Source organism: Acanthamoeba castellanii (assembly GCF_000313135.1).
Source record: "Acanthamoeba castellanii str. Neff unplaced genomic scaffold scf7180000084743, whole genome shotgun sequence".
Taxonomy (NCBI): domain Eukaryota; phylum Discosea; order Longamoebia; family Acanthamoebidae; genus Acanthamoeba; species Acanthamoeba castellanii.
Window position 1 is genome coordinate 308,230 of NW_004457410.1, and position 18,503 is coordinate 326,732.

The 18,503-nt window shown below is 57.7% G+C and overlaps 7 protein-coding genes and 1 pseudogene across 7 annotated transcripts; 6 read left to right on the plus strand and 2 right to left on the minus strand.

Annotated features, from left to right (window-relative positions):
- Nucleotides 1-84: 84 nt before the first annotated feature.
- On the plus strand, nucleotides 85-656 carry ACA1_179140 (Ras subfamily protein; the record flags this gene model as incomplete). The annotated part of the gene is made up of 3 exons (XM_004338178.1): nucleotides 85-281; nucleotides 387-462; nucleotides 507-656. 3 exons carry the CDS (start codon nucleotides 85-87, stop codon nucleotides 654-656), a joined length of 423 nt encoding a protein of 140 aa, XP_004338226.1.
- Nucleotides 657-703: 47 nt separating this feature from the next.
- ACA1_179150 lies at nucleotides 704-3,602 on the minus strand (annotated as a pseudogene).
- A 147-nt stretch (nucleotides 3,603-3,749) lies between these two features.
- Nucleotides 3,750-5,362, plus strand: ACA1_179160 (uncharacterized protein; the record flags this gene model as incomplete). Its single annotated transcript, XM_004338179.1, has 6 exons — nucleotides 3,750-3,878; nucleotides 3,989-4,483; nucleotides 4,606-4,699; nucleotides 4,806-4,890; nucleotides 5,055-5,153; nucleotides 5,290-5,362. The coding sequence occupies 6 exons, from the start codon at nucleotides 3,750-3,752 to the stop codon at nucleotides 5,360-5,362; spliced, it is 975 nt and encodes a 324-aa protein (XP_004338227.1).
- A 165-nt stretch (nucleotides 5,363-5,527) lies between these two features.
- On the minus strand, nucleotides 5,528-6,303 carry ACA1_179170 (uncharacterized protein; the record flags this gene model as incomplete). The annotated part of the gene is made up of 4 exons (XM_004338180.1): nucleotides 5,528-5,693; nucleotides 5,775-5,998; nucleotides 6,072-6,205; nucleotides 6,276-6,303. The coding sequence occupies 4 exons, from the start codon at nucleotides 6,301-6,303 to the stop codon at nucleotides 5,528-5,530; spliced, it is 552 nt and encodes a 183-aa protein (XP_004338228.1).
- A 2,583-nt stretch (nucleotides 6,304-8,886) lies between these two features.
- On the plus strand, nucleotides 8,887-9,167 carry ACA1_179180 (uncharacterized protein; the record flags this gene model as incomplete). Its single annotated transcript, XM_004338181.1, has 2 exons — nucleotides 8,887-9,098; nucleotides 9,128-9,167. 2 exons carry the CDS (start codon nucleotides 8,887-8,889, stop codon nucleotides 9,165-9,167), a joined length of 252 nt encoding a protein of 83 aa, XP_004338229.1.
- A 1,098-nt stretch (nucleotides 9,168-10,265) lies between these two features.
- Nucleotides 10,266-11,214, plus strand: ACA1_179190 (uncharacterized protein; the record flags this gene model as incomplete). Its single annotated transcript, XM_004338182.1, has 3 exons — nucleotides 10,266-10,705; nucleotides 10,836-10,984; nucleotides 11,057-11,214. 3 exons carry the CDS (start codon nucleotides 10,266-10,268, stop codon nucleotides 11,212-11,214), a joined length of 747 nt encoding a protein of 248 aa, XP_004338230.1.
- Nucleotides 11,215-11,534: 320 nt separating this feature from the next.
- ACA1_179200 (uncharacterized protein) lies at nucleotides 11,535-12,035 on the plus strand (the record flags this gene model as incomplete). Its single annotated transcript, XM_004338183.1, has 2 exons — nucleotides 11,535-11,703; nucleotides 11,800-12,035. The coding sequence occupies 2 exons, from the start codon at nucleotides 11,535-11,537 to the stop codon at nucleotides 12,033-12,035; spliced, it is 405 nt and encodes a 134-aa protein (XP_004338231.1).
- A 541-nt stretch (nucleotides 12,036-12,576) lies between these two features.
- ACA1_179210 (midasin family protein) lies at nucleotides 12,577-18,498 on the plus strand (the record flags this gene model as incomplete). The annotated part of the gene is made up of 17 exons (XM_004338184.1): nucleotides 12,577-12,684; nucleotides 12,765-13,091; nucleotides 13,185-13,426; nucleotides 13,514-13,883; nucleotides 13,965-14,049; nucleotides 14,144-14,256; nucleotides 14,343-14,544; nucleotides 14,640-14,759; nucleotides 14,830-15,113; nucleotides 15,192-15,359; nucleotides 15,434-15,745; nucleotides 15,845-16,237; nucleotides 16,332-16,589; nucleotides 16,723-17,096; nucleotides 17,229-17,619; nucleotides 17,710-18,047; nucleotides 18,132-18,498. The coding sequence occupies 17 exons, from the start codon at nucleotides 12,577-12,579 to the stop codon at nucleotides 18,496-18,498; spliced, it is 4,452 nt and encodes a 1,483-aa protein (XP_004338232.1).
- Between the last annotated feature and the right edge of the window lie 5 nt (nucleotides 18,499-18,503).

The window sequence follows — 18,503 nt, forward strand, 5'->3', positions numbered from 1 at the left end:
GCACAGATATTTTTAGACAACGAATCGCAACCTGCACTCTTCCTGGCCGAACAAAAACCAACAAACAAGACAAAAGGGAAGAGAATGGAGTGCAACTTGGTGGTGGTGGGTCACCCAGGCGTGGGCAAGTCGTGCCTCACCATTCGCTTCGTGACCAACCATTTCCTGGAGGAGTACGACCCCTCCATCGAGGACTCCTACCGCAAGCGGGCGAGCATCGACGACGAGTCCTGCCTGCTCGACGTCCTCGACACGGCACCTCTGGACCAGGAAGAGTACAGGTCTGTTTTTGATAGAAAAAAACTGAATAACATCACGCATAGTAGTAGTGCATGTATAGATGACAGACTGACCATGTTTGTTTGGGTTTGTTCGACTAGTTATAGGAGAGACCGGGCCTTCACCAAGGGTCAGGGCTTCGTGTGTGTCTACGACATAACCTCGCGCGAGTCCTTCGACGAGGTGAGGGACCACTACTATGGAACACCGTGGTGGTGGGCAACAAGTGCGAAGGCCGACATGAACGTGCAGGAGTGCTTCTTTGCCGCCGTCCGCGAGATCCGTCGGCTCAACAACAACGACAACAAGAGCGCGAATGCCAACGACGCCGTTTCCAAAGGCGGCAAAGCCCAGCACTGTTGCCTCTCGTGATGTAAAACAGAGTACTCCGATTTTCGATTGAAGGTCACCTGTGGCGGGCTTCTCAGCTGAGGAGGCAGGTGCTCTTCATGGCGGCCTTGCGGAGAGAGCCGCGGGCGGCCGACCATCCAGTGGCGGTGGCAGTGGCAGTGGCGGTGTTGTCGTCGGCGAAGCCCTTGCGTGGCTCGAGTCGGGAGGCCTTCCACAGGCCGTACTTGACCGCATTCACGAGCATCACCATGACGTCGTTCCTGAAGTCACCGTCATCGCTCCCCTTTGTCTTCTTTTGCTTCTCCTCCTTGCCCTCCACCTCCACCTTCTCTTCTGTTTCTTCTTCCACTTCATCTTCGTCGCGCTGCTGCTTCTGCTCGCCGGCTTGATCCTGGGGCGCGTCTGCGTCTGCGTCGCCGTCGATGCGGGCGAGAACCGTCTGCCAGGGATTGTCCTCTTGGCTCACCGACCTACACGAACCACCGCACACACGATACACAAGACACGACACGACACGACACGACACGACCAACGACACGACACTACGAGTGAGCAAGTGCGGGCGGTGTGGGTGTGGAGAAAGGATACGCACCGGAGGAGGGTGGTTAGCTCGGGCGGGATCGCCATGCCACCGCCGAAAAGGTCTCCGGCGTCGTCGTCGTCGTCGTCGTTGGCGGCGGCGGTAGGTGTGGCGGCGGCGGCCTCCGGGACAGTGTCGTCACCGCCCATCGCGTCGTCGCCCTCCGCCGTCTGGTACCTAACCAATCAACGCACGCACTAAGTCGATACAGTTTTGCTTTTGTTTTGCTGTGTTTTCGGTTGGGGTCGGCACGCAAGAGGAATGCTGCAGTGCAACAACCGTTGTTCGTGTGTTTGATTGCGTGTGTGACGAACCTGACGGTGAGCCGGTCCATGAATTGCTGCATCCACGCCTGCGCGGAACTGTTGTCCTCCCGACCCATCCACCCTACGCAACACACCGCACGCACGCACGCACGCACGCACACACACACACACACACACACACAACCCGGATGAGCACGAAATGTGCACGACGGATTGCTTTCCTGCGGGCGGGGGGAATTGTGCGTACCTCGCCCGCTGGCGGCCCAACCGCCGTCGCCAATGTCGGAGGACGGCGGGAAGAAGTTGACGGCGATGACGGTCCCTTTCTTGGCCTTCAGGCGCGCCATCGCCGGGGTCTTGTCCGACCACCGCCCCATCACCTTCGCCTTCGCGTGCGCTTGTCCCACTCCTGCTCACCGCACACACTGTCAGACACGACCAACGACCGACGACCGACGACCGACGACCGACGACCGACGACGACACGCACAAGACACGACGCGCAGAGGAGGACTGAAGTACCGTGGTAGGAGACGAAGGCCCGGCGCACGCCGGTGAGGAGGTGGTGGTCGCGGCCCTCGGACTCGGGGCCGAGCTCGACGTGGAGCGAGGTCTGGCCGTCGAGCGCGATGGGGAAGTAGTTGTCCTTTGCCCAGCGTCCGCCGGGCGACTCGCCCACGTTGCACGTCGCAAACGCCAGCAGCACCACGCCTGCACATATCACGCCACCGTCAGCACGACACACGCGACACAAGACACGACACAAGACACGACACACGACGACACACGTACTGCCGCCGGCGTCGACGAAGTCGGCCATGTGGTTGCCGATCGTGGCACGCACCGCTGGGTCTCCGCCAGCCTGGCGGTTGCACGACAGAGATATATAAATTCGTACATATAAACAAAGTCGTGAGAGTGTGTCCGCGCGAAAAAATGTTGCGGCGTACGCACGATGTTGGCGAAGAAGAGGACGACGGAGTGGTGCTTGAAGTGGTCGACGAGCTCTTCCTCCCATCCCTTGTGCGGGCCGCTCCCACCGTAGGGCTGCTGGATGATGCACGTGGAATTCACCTGCGTGCGCCAACACATTACAGACACAGACACGCACACACGCACACACGCACACACGCACACACGCACACACGCACACACGCACAAAGATCACATCGCACACATCGCACACAAAGATTAGAAAAGGGCGTGTGAATCATTAATAATGATTAGTATTGTTGTGGGTGATGTGCGCAGGAGGTACCTTGATGCCGTGGGCGTAGAGTTTGTCGACCACATCCGCAGCGTACGGCAGCGAATTGCTGCCCACCATGAACACCAGGCACACGCCCTCCTATACACACATCGCACACACGACACACGCGACACACACGACACACGCGACATCGCACACGCATACAACACACGTCGCACCCCATACAACACGCACACGCATTAGTGAGTGTTCGAATCCAGCTCGCTGTGGCGGCGATGGGACCGACCTTCATGCGGAGGCGGCGCTGGTAGCAGGTGCGCCACACGTGGAGCGTGCCGGCCGGCAGCTCGCGGCGTATGCGGGCCATCTCGTCCTCCTCCAGCCGCCGCTCGTCGGCCTCGCGCTCGACCGCGTCGGCCCGCATCAGCGCCACCGCCTTCTTCCGGGCTCGCTCGCGCGTCTCGGCCTCGCCTACGTAGCCGGCATCATCATCATCGTCGTCATCATTGTCATCGTCTTCTCCATGTTCGCCGGTGTCGCCCTTGGCCGCGGTGCGGACGGGGCGACGGGCGACGGGCCAGGCCGGCTGGCGGGCAAAGGGCGGGGCCTGCAGGTGGGCGCCGTGCCGGTGGACGAAGCGGCGCAGGTAGAGGCCCCGCCAGAAGGCGTCCTGCTCGACCACCCCGTGCCATACGCGGCTCACCCGCGCCAACGACGGCACGTCCCCCACCTCCACGAACTGGTAACAGAGAATTATCAATTATCAATTATTATTATATTATTATTTATGTTATTTACAATTATTATTTAAGTATTGAATAGAAACGAGAAAGGACAATAAGATCAATTATGGAGAAAGTACCGAGGCGATGTGGAGGTAGACTTCAGCAGGCAACACCTCAAAGGGATCTGTCATCACCTGATGCTCTTCTTGGGTCTTCTTGCTTTGCTTCTGTCTGAAAAAATTAACTTTCAGTAAAAAATGCGCATAATTTATTTTTTCTTTTTCTTTTCTTGTTTTTTCTCTTTTATCTGGGCACTGTGATTCATCCAAATGGCCGAGATGGAGGCAAGACCCACGTCCAGCTCGAGGGGCTCGGAGGACAAGAGCCGAGGGGACAGAGAGCGAGACAGCAACCGGAGGGACAGGGACCGACGCGACGATGACGACCGCAGCCACAGGAAGAGCAAGGTAGTCAATCCATCATCCATTCAATTACGCCCGTGTGTGCCTCGTTTGTATGATTGATTTTTAATTATATATTGGTTTTTTTACTATTTTACAATATTTATTCTCTCCAGCGATCGCGAGATGAAGACGACCACAAGAAGAGCGTGGACAGGAGTCGGCGCTCGTCTTCCTCGTCCTCCAAACGACAGCCGCCGGTCACGCTCGCCTTCCTCCTCCGACTCCGACTCATCTTCGTCGTCGTCGTCGTCGATCGCAAGCGCCGCCGACACAGGCGCAGGCGATCCTCTTCCTCGCCTGACTCTTCTTCCGACTCATCGTCTTCTTCGTCGGACGAGGGCTCGCGCAAGCGGAAGCGCCGCAGCAGCGGAAGCAGCAGCAAGAGGGACCAGAGCGATGACGACGAAGAGAGGAAGGAGCGCAGGAAGCGGCGGCGCGAGAAGAAGGAGAAGCGTCGCGAGAAGCGGCGAAAGGAGAAGAAGGACAAGAAGAAGGACCGCAAGAAGAAGGAGGACAAGAAGCGGGAGAAGGAGGGCAAGAAGGGCGCCTGCAAGCAGTGGGGCTTCTACGGCGTCGTGCGCGAGGCCGACATGTTCTTCAAGGATCCCGTACGTGTGTCGTGTGTCGTGTGCGGTGTGCGTGTGCGGTGTATGTGTGTGGCGCGTGTGTTGTGTGGCGCGTGTGTTGTGTGTGCGAGTTTTTGCAATTGCTAAAGGTCAGGGCAAAACAGGAGTTCTCGTGCTACCTGCGCGAGGTGAAGAAGATCGAACCCGAAGTCCTGAGCAACTTTGACAGGAAGAAGTACTGGAAGGACTACATGGAAGGTACACGACACACACACACACTCACACACACACTCACGCGCTCACCGCACTCACGTGAATCGTGCACGCGACTTCTTTATTTATTCATTTATCTATTATTTATTAGATTTCAACACGTGCACGATGCCCTCCAAGAAGTTCTACGACCTTGCCCAGTGGGAAGCACGCCAAGCCATCAAGCGCCAGCGCAAGTACGTTCCATCGCCGTTGCACACGACCAACGACACGACACGACACGACACGACACGACACGACACGACACGACACGACACGCACACACGCGCAGCCATGTGATCGTGCGGGGCACCGTTTCTGACTCGATCGCTCGTGCTGATGCGCTCTGCGGAACAACCAGGGGTCTCGGCGCCGCGCAGGAGCAGGTGAAGGACGAGGACGCGCTGCTTGAGCGGAAGAAGAAGGAGCGAGAGGAGAAGGCATTCCGGGACGCCTACCGGTACGTGTTCCTCCTCTCAAGCTCTCTCCTGCGTGTTGTGTGCGTGCCGGTGCGCACCGGGATGGTCGCGGTCCTGTTCTGTGGTGTGGGGCTCCACCGCTGCGCTGGTCTCACCCTTTTGGGTACACGCGTGCAGCAACGCGCGCATGGAGAAGCAGCTGCAGGAGATCGCAAAGAAGGAGGGCAAGGTCTACATTCCGCCCGTCTGATCCGTTGCCTTGCCGTTGTGGTGGCCATCGAAGCAGCTCGTCCTTTGCAACGACAACAACGACAACGACAACGACAACGACAACGACAACGACAACCAGTAAAGAGTCACTTGCGTGTTTTGTGAGGCGCAGTGCTCGTGTCGGTGTGTGTACAACCACGGCGGCCTAATTCTCCCAGGATTTGGTGAGGAAGGGGTGGTCCAGGGCCTGGGCAGCGGTGAGGCGAGCGTCGACAGAGCGGCACGTGAGCCTGTGCAGCAGGTCCAGTGCTTCCCCGTTCATGTCCTGGTTCAGCGGTCCTCGCTGCCACTCCCCAGCTGCACATTCACTACTGCAAATTGGTTTGGTTCACCACCAAAGTCAGCGGTGGTACGTATCATCACGGGAGAGGGAGTGGGGGGATGTGTGACACCCGTAGTAGCCCAATTCGTTGAGGAAACCCACAAAGCGAGCCAGGCGCTGTCTGTGCGTCTTGTACTTGCTCGTATCGGTCATCAGCTCCTCGAGAAGAACAACGATTGCTCTCGTGTCTCGCTGGCTTTCCGACCCGATGTCATCCCCTGCGAGAAGCGCGAGCATGATGATCCCCGCCGCAAACATGTCCAATGCGCCGCGTGGCGTGTTCTTTACCACGGCCTGGAAGGAGAGAGACTGGGTCTCAGCGCCAGGCACCTCCGCGGTGTCGCAAGTGTATGCGGGGCAGGGTTACCCGTGTCCCGGCGAAATCGAGGCGTTGGCACTCGAGCGGCATGTAGCCGGAGGTGTAGCAACCGGTGTCTAGATAAGTCTCGTCACCACCATATTGGTAGGCGAACTCAAAGTCAATCAGCTTCACAACCACCTCTGTATGAGCAAGTGGAGTGAGAGCCTGGTCATGTGCCATGTGCAGAGCTTCTGTGACGGTGTGGCGTACCGTTCGAGTCCGTGGTGGAGGCGAGCATGTTGGCCAGCTTGATGTCCTTGTGAAGGAACCCAGCCCTGTGCAAGCATGCCAATGTCTGTGTTTTGATGGAGATATGTCTTGGTAGTCAACAGATGAGGATTCGATGGCCACATTGGGGTGAGTACCTTGCAGAGGCCCTTCATGATTGATGCGACTTCAGCCAGGGACTGTGGCATGTAGTCCGTTCATGACTACAGGTATCACACCAGTGCTCCTTGGGCACTGGTGTGACAAGACCACGGGGGACTGGGTGATCGAATTGGAGTACTGGCCAACAAAGCAAGACACGTAAGTACACGTGTGGCTATGGCTCAAGGTGGTGAGGAGAAGTGTGCCATGGTCGTGCAGGAGAGTGTAAGCCTGGACCTCACACTCGTAGAGGTCATACGCCGAGGTGTAGTATGTCTTGTGCACCACATGCGTTCCATCCTCCCTCTGCCTTAGCTCCACTATGTCGTCGGGCCTCTGAGGGTGGAGAAAATAAATGAGGCTTGACACGGACAACGCGTGAGGTGTCGTGGTACATACATCTGATAGTACTGCCTGGACAGCAGAGACACTGGGTCCCTCCTCCTGATCGTTGCACGCCCCCTGCGCGTTTTCGCCCATGTACGCCGCATCACCCTGATGCCACAAGTGGACAACTGTTGGCCAGGGACTTTCATGGTCGATTGCATAGGGGAGATCTCGCCGATAATATTTGTGTACACCAAGATCATCAAAGTAGTCTCATTGTTCTGGATGCATGAGAGCCTCTGGGTGCCTCGGACGCTCAGCATAACATTAATATTAATGGACGGGGAAAAGGCAACATACCTGTTGAGACCCACCTAACGGTGCTGGTACGGCGTTGGATGGTTGCGCAAGCCATTGGATCAAGCGGTCGTAGATGGTAGGCACAGTGCCCTTATGCGCGTCTGAATTGACATGCAACCTTCTGAAGTCAGGTTGGGAATTATTGGGAGCACCTCCAGACACCCCAGGCAGGGTTGGGAAGGCGTTATCTGACGGCCTGCAGTGAGAGTAAGGAGTAAGTAAATTGGTTTTGCAAATGGAAGGGGGGGGGGGCAAGGCACCAGCCCCGGTGCCGTGCATCGCGAATTTGCTTGCACGGCCGGTTTGGTGACATTTTTCTTTTTTGGCGGACTGTCGGCCCCGCAGCCGCCCAGCGCTCTGGGCTTGCGTGGTCCATCTGTTGAGGTATCACGTTGATGGAAAGATAGAGAGCTCAGGAGCGCCTCTGTATTTATTATCTAGATATGTGTATGACACAGTCACGGGCGTTGGTCGGTTGATGTCAGATTGACGGGTCACTGTCCCTGTGATTGGTGTCGTCCAGCAACAAGGCGTTGGGGGGGGGGGCATGAACGCCTCGCCCTTGAGTTCCACCAGAAATACGCGCAGCAAGCCAAAGGGGCCGCAAGGCCGGTGCAAGCTGATGCGTACCGCCAATCTGTCGGTCCGGGTACGGGAGAGGCAGGTTGGCGAGCTTGCGGGTGGCGAGCGTGTACTTACGAGGAGGGCGTTGTGGGCTGGCCCCGATCAATGACGGGCATGTTGTGCGCAGAGACAAAAGCGTAGGTGGACAGATCTTGATGAGGGGTAGTAACACCGCCCCCCCCCCGCTACTTAGGGGTGGGCCGCTAGTCGAGCTTGAAATACATGGCGCACAGGGTGCTGGTGGAGGTCGCCGTTGATCACAAGCTTGCCGCCAGCGGTGCACGCGGGCGATTAGGCTGCTGCGCAGGTGCAGGACGCCGCGGGTCTGCTTGCACCCCTGCTGCAGCTCGACCCTGACTGATCTGCGCCAGGCGGGCGATGCGCACACACGACTGTCTGTCAACGTCGGCCTCATCACCATCGTTCAGACTGTCACGATGTGCGCATCACGGTCGATGCGCACATCGTGACAGTCGTGACGCACGGGCGATGCGCATCGTGACAGTCTGAACGATGGTGATGAGGCCGACGTTGGCTATGGGACGTGGAGGTCGAGCAGCGGCAGCCGCAGGTGACTGCCTGCACCGCCTGGGACACGGTCCAACCCACGGCCCATGTCTTTGGTGATGGTGGCGTTGGCCTGCAGGTTGATAATGCCACCGACCAAGGGGAGTGATTATGAACAACCACTGAAACTGTTGAACTTAGAGCCATTCACAACCAGGGCGCCATTGCATTCAATAGGTGGATGTAAATACTTGCAGACAAATTCCCACAAATACTCTAAGTACTATAAATCCATACACCACAATGACCATGCACCGACGCAAAAATTCCCTGGAAAAGCGCCAATCAGGCGTGCACCAATGCACTGTTTACTCAGCATGGGCTATATATACATCGCTTTTAGGAAAGGGGGTGGGGATGGGTGGCTGCCCAAGCCTATGGCATAATATCACAAGCTCACCCTCTGCGAGCCTCTTGGATTCCCAACGCCCACCACCCGTTGCCCTCATGCCTGGATCAACCGCGCAATGCGTCAACGTGTGGAAACCTCGCTTACCGGAAAAAACCCAGCAGCGATACCAAAATTGTACGCGGAGGGGCAAGGGTGTACTTGTTCTTCGTGGTGACGACGGCAATGGACGCCCTGCCCGAGGAGTTGTGGATGACGGTGCTGGGGTTCTTGGACGTGCCCGCACTGGTGCATTTGCGGCTCACGAACGTCTTCCTGCGGCGGCTGGCCCTCGACGACAGGTGGGCGCGGAAGGTGGCCGCCTACCGCCGCACGGCCGACTACCTACGCAAGCGGAGGCGGGCCATGGTGCAGCACTACGGCCCCGACTTCCGCCCGTGCCAGTGGACACGTGACTCGGCCATAGGCCCTCGGCCAGCCTTGCCCCCGACGACCTGGAGTACTAGCGAGCCATAAAATCAAAATAATGAATAAAGCACAAATAAAATAAATAGAAATAATAAAATGCAAGCAGATGGCGATTGTCAATGCTCTTCATTCCAACTGGCCATGGCTGAGCTCGCATGGCTGAGCTCCTCTTCAATTTCCCACTCCCCTACACCATAAGACTGGGAGATTTGGGTCGAGTAGCATGGGTGGCCCAACGACTGGGGCATGCGGGCCAAGGCGACCATCTGCCGCCGGTAGGCTCCACTGTCCTCCTCTTCCACCGAACCGCCGTGGGGGCGGTAGTCCGCAGCATGCCCGGTTACGCTCTCCTCTTGCCGCATCATCTCTTCCGCCGCCATCGGCGAAGGAGGAGGTGAAGCAGAAGCAGGCGATAGCGTCTCCAACCGCTCTGGCCAGCAGCCTGCAGATGTTATGTATGAGTAAAACTGTCTGGTGCTGTTGCACTGCACCTCACCCAAAGAGGCGATAGCGAAGGAGGCAAGTACCAATTTCCTCACACACTTGCGCCAGAGGAAGAAGAGTGGGCTGTGCGGTGGCGAGGTGTGGCCGCTTGTGCTTTCGGTCTTTGCGCACGGCCACGGACGCAAGAAGGTGTCGTTGGCGCGGCTGCACTTGGGGAGTCGACGAGGAGAGGGAAGACGGAGAGAAGAGGGTGAGCGAGCGCGCGGTGAGGTGTCGGCCCAGCATTGGTGCTGGGGGGGGGAGGTGAGGTGTGTATGTGAGTGGCGAGGAGGTTGGAATGGTGGTTCTCGCCATCTCTGCATTTTTAGAGTGGCGACACGTCCGTGCTGCAAGCGGTCGAGCTCCCGACCGAAGCGCCTGCTTTCGCCACGGCGTCAGACAAAATTGCATCGAAACCTCGGAGTTGCGGAAATATCTCATTTAGATATCTATCTAAATCAAAAATGAAGTTTCCGAAAAGCGTTTCAAGTTTCAGGGAAGCCATCTGGGAACACTCTTCAGTGAGGCTGCTGGCATGTCAAGCATTTGGCAATTACCGTTGCGCGCTTTTTTCGTCCTTTCTTGCCGGTGTGTGAATTCTCAATCTTCGTCTCGATTTTGCTACATAGAAGTATCTAACCGAAAGGGGCGTCATGTCTGACACTGAAATTGAGCATGCGACAAACGGTGCGGCCGAATTGAGCCTCGATGGAGACAAGCCGACCGAGGATTATGACGCTCAGCTGTCCGACAATGAAGATAATAAGGACGAGCACCAGCAGCACGAGGAGAACAACAACAAGGCCAAGGAAAACGGACAGCACGAAGAGGCCGAAGAGGAGGTGAAGGCCAAGGATGCCGAGGAGGAGGAGGAGGAGTTCAAGATTCACAAGCCTGAACCCTCTCAGCCCAAGCCCGCCCCCACTTCCACATCGTCCTCGCCCTCTACTTCGGGAACGCAGACCCCCACTCGCACGCCCACCAAGCCTGGTGCGCGCACGCCGACCTCGTCAGGCACCCGTACGCCGACGCGCACCCCTACGCGCACCCCTACCTCGTCGGGCACTCGCACGCCCACACGCACCCCCACCAAGTACGTTCCGCATCCTTTGCGCACTCAACTACTGTCATTGCTCTTCATTTTCGGTCTTAATTTTACATCACATGTTGCATTTTTGCCTTGCATTGATTTCATTTCATATTATTTTTTCATTGCAATGAAGATCGCCTGCTGCCCCCAGCCCTAGCCGGGACTTCTCGCCCACCCTCTCGCCGCATGCATCGAGCATTCAGCGGTCGGGCAACGTCTTCGATTCGCTCTACAACGATGCCCTCCAAAGGCGCGAGAAGCTGAAGCAGAAGCAAGAGCAGCGTACGTCTCCTGAACACTTGCAAGCGTCATTGCTCTTGTGATTAATCCATCCTCACTGTGCAACCTGCACAGTGGACGCTGAGCGCCAGAAGCAGTTCACCAGCCCCACGGTGTCCAAGTATGCCAACAAGACCCAGCGTAACCACAACGTCTTCGAGTCTCTCTACGGCGACGCTCTGCAGAGGAGGGAGAACAGGAAGAAGAAGCAGGAGGGAACCGAAGGCCAGTAAAAGCCGTAGACGCTTGTAGAAGAAATACACCTTGTGGCGCGGGCGCCCACGAGCCACAACCGCCCGACCAGGGTTGTGAACGAGGAGGCGACTAGCAGAAGAGGAAAAGAAGCAAAGAGATCAGCCGCCAAGCAAGGAGGGAGCTCGTGGGAGAATCACCGCACCGACACTGGTTGTGTCTTCGGCAAATGAATGTGTCACCTTTTTTTAACTCGCTCTGCTGACGTGTCGGCGGCCTCCCCGTCGAAACAGATGCATCATGAGCCCAGCAAATCATAATTAATCATTTTCTCGTGCAAGCCCACAGATCCTCAATCGCTATGTTCTTCTGGTGGCTTGTTGTTGGCGTACTTGTGGCGTCCATCGCCCTGCTTACTCTGCTGCTGGCCCCACTGCCCACCTTCCTTGCGTCGGGCGCGGTTCAACTGATTAACGCCATCCAGCGCCCCCTTTGGGTGGTGCTCAGCCTCGTTTCCTGGGTTCTTGTTGGTACTCCCCCTCCCCAAGCACACCTCTGATCCTCTGCTTGCCTTATGTAGATCAACATAATTCTCATAATTAAATAATTCGTCTAATTGCAAACAGATGCTGCATTGGAGGTGCGAAAGCACAGCGGCGTTAGCGACAGCCACTATGCTGAGCGTGCCGGCCTCCCGATGATGACGCACAACATCAAGTGGCGTGCGGAGCGTAACTTCTACTTGGCCGGCTTCACGTGGACGCTGCTCCTCATCGTTCTGCGTTGCCACTACCTCGCTCGGTCCAAGCTGGAGCTCATCGCTGAAAACAGGCGCATGCGCGCCGAGAGGCAAAACCAGTAGGGCTCACCTGTCGTGAGTTGCCCCGCCCTTTCTTGTCTTGCTCTGTCTGTATGTAGCCTACTTGCACCTTGGGCGACTTGTCGTGCACCAAGGTCTGAGCGGAAGCCAATTTAAAAACCATCAAGCCAAAGCGTGAAGTGAAAGGACCCCTTCCCACCCATGTCAGGGCAGCGTGTGCTCAAAGCCCAGACGATGGTCGATGGAGAGCGTTATCGTCGGTCTGAGCGCAAAGGCGCCATTTCTGGAAGTGTTGGCGGCAGTTGGAATTTGATGCGGGTCCCGGCGTTTCTGTGTTATTTCTTTTTTCCTCTCTTGGCGGAAGAAGATAGCTCGCGAGCAGCCCACGCCCGAGCATCCATAGAAGAGCGAAGTCCTCCACCTTGCTCCTCCCTCATCCCAGCCGGCCCATTGCTGCGTTCTCCCTCCATCTTGCTACTCTTAGCATCATAATCTCCAAATTATTTGTTTTTTTGATTTCCTGCATCTCTCCGGACACTTCAATCTTCATTTTTCCTCCGATTCATTTCTCCCTTCACATCCAATGGACTTCCGCTTCGACCTCCTTCCTTCTTTGCGCATCCTAGATGCTCGATTTCCCGAAGAGATCGGTCGCCATCCCTACCTCTCCTCTCTGCAATTGCAGACCGAGGTATGCCCTGCCGCGCTTGATTTGTGTGATTTTTGTCGCTACTCGAATTTATGGCATCTAACCCGCTGCCAATCACACAGAGCCCTGCCATCACGTGCGAAGACAAGCACAAAATCTTGAACGTTCTGAGCCAGCTTCTGGTCTCTTCTCCGGTCCTGACGGCGCCGATCGCGCAACTGTTCAGGCCCATCTTGCTCGAGTTGGTCGCGCGCGTGACCGACACCGGCCCTCGCTCCGTGCTCGGCGAATGGGAGGTGCAGCGCTTTGAGGCCACTGCTTCGGCCCTGAGCAAGCTGCTTCACATGGCACCGCACACCAGCGGCATGGTGCTGGCCTTCTTCGCTCGCTCGCCTTCTCTCTTTGAACGCCTGAGCCAGCCTCGCGCGGCTGACTCCACGCATGTCGACGTACGCTCGGTCCACCTTCTCTCCCTCTGAGGAGTGTTGTGTAGTAATTGTGCTGATCGCTGACGCGTGACGGTCACATCTTTGTGTTAACAGGATTCGTTCGTCGAGCTGGCGAAGACGGCGTACAGATTCTTGAAGTTCTCATCAACCGACTTCGGCACCAGTCTTTGGGATTGGAGCCCCTTCTTCTCTCTCCTCTCCATCGAGCACAACGCCGCGCTGCGATTCTACGTTCTGGAAAGCGTTTCCATTCTGTTGAGCATCTCCGATGAGAACAAGCTGAAACTCCCCAACGCTCTCGATCTCCAACACATCAAGGCCATGTGCGAGATCAGGTTCGTCACTGCGCACGCACCCACGCACGCACGGCTCGCCGCGGCCTAGCTTGTCTCAAGGGTTGCTGACGCGTTATTGCCCTGCAGGGTCCACGAAACACAGGAGATGGCCTTGGAGCAAGCCCTCATGTTCACCAGCACATGGGATGCCGCCTCCACCACCACCTCCTCCGACAGCGCCACTTCACACAGGCACGTGATCAACATTATAATGCACAGACGGCTGTTTCCTAAAGAGTTGAGCTCTAACCATCCCTACGCGTGTCGCGACCACAGTGTTGTGACGTCCCAAGACTTGCACTCTTCGTTGGTCTCGGTGTGCGGAGTCCTTCTGCCCCGCCGCAGAATCAACGACAAGGGCGACGAGGCCAAGCGAGACAACATGCTCAACGAGTCTCTGGTCTACACCGCTACCACTCTCCTGAACATGAAGTCGCTGGCTTTGGCCGTGTGCGAGGTACAAACACACGAAGCCTTCCACGCGCCCACTCTCCAGCCCTCATGATATTCACGCGTTACGTGTATGCCGGAATGATAGGGCGATCCGATCTTGTTGGAGGGCAACACAGGGGCCGGAAAGACCGCCCTGATCGAGGAAATCGCTCGACTCACGGGCAATCAAGGTAAGTCGCCATGAGTGAATGAACCTGTTTATTTGTTCTTAGGGAGCTCAGCGACATGGAACTAGAGACTGAAACCACGCAAAACAACCTCCAGACATCATCAAGATCCATTTGGGCGACCAAACGGACGCCAAGGTGCTCCTGGGCACCTACGTATGCACGGAAGTGCCGGGCGAGTTCCGCTGGCAGGCCGGAGCACTCACCCAGGTGCCTATCCCTCGCACACCATCACCTATTCCTCCCCCCACTCATTTCGTGCGCAATTTGTTCACGCCTGGGGTGCGGCGTTGCAGGCGGTGCGCGAGGGACGCTGGATCGTGATCGAGGACATCGATCTGGCCCCGCTGGAGATTCTCTCCGTGCTGATCCCGCTGCTGGAGACCAGGAAGCTGTTCATCCCCGGTCGCGGCGAAGTCATCTACGCGCCCAAGAACTTCCAGCTCTTCGCCACGCAGACCCTCTACGGCTCCTCCGGCGGCTCCGTCGGCCAGAATGGTACCACCTCCAACCCCCCTCCCCACCAAACCAGCTTAGCGTCGACAGTGCGCCGGGCTGGACTCATCATGCTTTTCCTTCGTCCGATTGTGCAGCTCGTCTGCTGCACAACTTCTGGACGCGCGTGGTCGTGGAGTCGCTCTCGTCCGAAGAGTTGGGCACCATCCTTGCCTCTAAGTACCCGCAAATCGCCACCCTGGTCCCGCAGTTTATTGGTACACTTCCTCTGTCCAATTGGCATTACACGTTCGTGTCGACTGACACACACACACACACACACACCAGCTACGTTCGACTTGTTGCGTGGTAACACGGAGTCAACGCTGCTGCTGCAGCAGTCGGAGAGCGCGGGCAGTTCGGCGACCACGCCCATAGTGCTGTCGACGGACTACATGGTCAACTCTATCTTCTCCGGGCGTCACCTCTCGACGCGCGATCTGCTCAAGTGGTGTCGTCGCGTGAACCGCCACTTCCAGAGCCTCGCCCAGCAGGGCGTGACCAACATCATCGTCACCTACCAGCTGAAGGAGCTCATCTACCTGGAGGCCATCGACTGCTTCTGCGCGATGGTGCGTTTCGCGTTGACCCACCATTCCCCCATAATACGCGTGTTAACCGCGTTGCCCGCTTGATCGGTGGTGGTGCAGGTGCCTTCGCTGGCCAACCGGGAGAAGTGCTACGCCCTCATCGGGCAGTCGCTCGGCGTGCCCGCGGACAGGATCCAGCACTTCGTTCAGCTCTACAAGCCCTCGATCGACCTCTCGCCCACCGCCTTCACCGTGGGGCGGGCAACCCTGCCCAAGGCCCCCGCCCAGGTAAACTCATCTTACTTATCACCGACATGGTTGTGATGGAACAAACACAGTGTCTCATCTGCTCTCGTCATCAGGAGTTGCTGACGGCGCCCAGGAAGTCCAAGTTTGCCCACACGAAGCAGTCGCTCACGCTGCTCGAGCGTCTGGCGCATTGTCTCGGCATGGGCGAGCCGGCCCTGCTCGTGGGTGAGACCGGCACGGGCAAGACGTCAGTGGTGCAGTACCTGGCCGACCAGCTCGACCAGAAGCTCGTCGTACAGAATCTGTCGCAGCAGACCGACAGCTCGGATCTGCTGGGTGGCTTCAAGCCTGTGGAGATGCGCATCCTGTGCATCCCCCTCAAGGCCAAGTTCGACCAGCTCTTCCCCAAGACCTTCTCCAAGAAGGTAATACCGCCGCCCTCTCGTGTTGTGCTGTGCTGCGTTGTGTGTCGTGTGGTTTTCAGCTCATGCGGCTACATCTCTGACCTTTGTGTCCGTACGCAGGCCAACGCCAAGTTCATCGCCGACGTGGACCAGGCCTTCGGCCAGCAGGATTGGAAGAAGTTCATCCTCCTGCTGACCAAGTCCCTCCAGGAGGTGGAGAAGAAGTTCCTGCTGCTCGATCAGAAGGAAGACGCCCAGCGGAAGAAGAGCTCTGACGGCACCAAGCCCACGGCGGCCAAGCCTGAGAAGAAGGCCGCCGCCGCCAAGCAGGCTTCGTCGGCGGAGGTCAAGGGCAAACGGAAGGCAGAGGCCGAGCTGAGCAAGGAAGGCGCCAGCGCCGAAGCCAAGAAGCCCAAGCAGGCCGCGCGAAGGAAGAAGCAGGCCCAGAAGCCCGTCAGCCCTCTCGTTCGCCAGGAGTGGAAGAAGCTCGCCGCCGCCGTTTCCAAGTTCGAGGTGCGTGTCGTCGACAGCAGTCGTGTGGAGGCCACTGTATGTACTCGGCCGCGGTCTACTGACATACATTGCTTGTTGGTGGTGTGGTGAACAGATCCAGCAGGATCAGCTGAAGAACAACTTCGCATTCGCGTTCGTGGAGGGCACCCTGGTGGAGGCCGTGCAGAAGGGCTACTGGGTCCTGCTCGACGAGGCCAACTTGGCCACCCCGGAGACCCTTGAGAGCATCAGCAGCCTGCTCGAGGGCGGCTCCATCGTGCTCACCGAGAAGGGTGACGTGGAGCCCATCAAGCGCCACCCCAACTTCCGCGTCTTTGCCTGCATGAACCCGCCCACCGACATCGGCAAGAAGGTATGCCTGCCTCAGTTTCCTCTCCTTTCGTCACAGACCGTGTGTGTGTGTCGTGTGTGTGTGTGTCGTGTGTGTGTGTATATATATATGTGTCGTGTTGCTCTCCGCGATGCTCACCGTGTATACGGTGCAGAACCTGCCGCCGGGTCTGCGCAACCGCTTCACCGAATTTTACGTGGACGAGCTGAGCAACGTCGAAGATCTGCGCACGGTGGTGCACTCCTACATCAAGGGCTGCGTGGCGCAGCCGCCCGTGGACGACATCGTCAATCTGTACCTGGCCGCGAGGCAGCAGTCGCAGATCGACCTCACCGATGGCGCCAACCAGCGGCCGCACTACAGCTTGCGTACGCTGTGCCGCGCGCTGGAGTATGCCCTCCTGATCCAGCCCGACTACGGTTTCAAGCGGGCGCTCTACGAGGGCTTCAGCATGAGCTTCCTCACCCAGCTCAACACCACCTCCGTGCCCACCATGCTTGCCCTCATCCGAAAATACCTTGTTAAGGGGTACGCAATCATGCGGCACTCGCGGTGGTCAGCTTCCTTGAGGTCTTCAGCTACTTACGAATCCACACACACACACAACACACACACAACACACAAAACACACACAACACACACACAACACAAACACAATAGGATGAACGACAACCAGCTGCTGATGCCGCCGAAGAAGCCCGAGGTCGCGGCGGAGCAGGACTTTGTGCTGTTCGAGCAGTTCTGGATCGCGGTGGGCAACCAGCCGGTGGTGGATCCCACGCACTACATCCTCACCGCCAGCATCAAGAAGCACCTGGCCAACCTCGCGCGCGCTGTACTCTCGCGCAAGTACCCCGTGCTCCTCCAGGGACCCACCTCGAGCGGCAAGACGTCGATGGTCGAGTACCTGGCCCGGCGCACCGGGCACCGCTTCGTGCGCATCAACAACCACGAGCACACCGACCTCCAGGAGTACCTCGGTACCTACATCTCCGACCCCAACGGCAAGCTGGTCTTCCAGGAGGGCATCCTCGTCGAGGCCGTTCGCAAGGTACATTCCAACGAGATTCCTTTCACACTACACCCATACATTGTTTCCGATCATTCCTGACGCAATGATTTCTTCATGGCAAATGTTAAGGGCTACTGGGTGGTGCTGGACGAGCTCAACCTGGCGCCGTCGGAGGTGTTGGAGGCGCTCAATCGTCTGCTGGACGACAATCACGAGCTCTTCATTCCGGAGACGCAGGAGGTGGTCAAGCCCCACCCGCACTTCATGCTCTTCGCCACCCAGAACCCGCCCGGGCTCTACGGTGGTCGTAAGGTGCTGTCGCGTGCGTTCAGGAATCGATTCGTCGAACTGCACGTGGACGACATTCCGGACAGCGAGCTCAAGATCATCCTGGAGAAGCGCTGCAGCATGGCCCCGCCCTACTGCGAGAAGCTCGTCGCTGTCCTCAAGGATCTCCAGCGCCGAAGGTAACAATTGCTCGCATTCCATGTTCGGTACGGTATGCGAGGTATGCGCATTTGTGTTAACACTCTATCCGTTGGGATTGGCAGGCAAGGCACGCAGGTCTTCGCCGGCAAGCACGGTTTCATCACCCTGCGTGATCTGTTCCGCTGGGCGGAAAGACGGCCCAACGGCTACCAGCAGCTGGCCGAGGAGGGCTACATGCTGCTGGCCGAGCGGCTGCGCAAGCCCGAGGAGAAGCGGGTGATCAAGGAGGTCCTCGAGAAGAACATGAAGAACGTCGTGATCAACGAGGACGAGATCTACTCGCGGCCCTTCAAGGCCGACAGCGTCGAAAACGACCTCTTCGAGAGCCTCCGGATGGCCGAGGGCTTCGGGTCCATGGTGTGGAATCAGTCCATGCGCAGGTACATTCTCGTTCTTCTGGGCTTTCCCCCGGTATTTCTGGAAGCTTAGCTGAC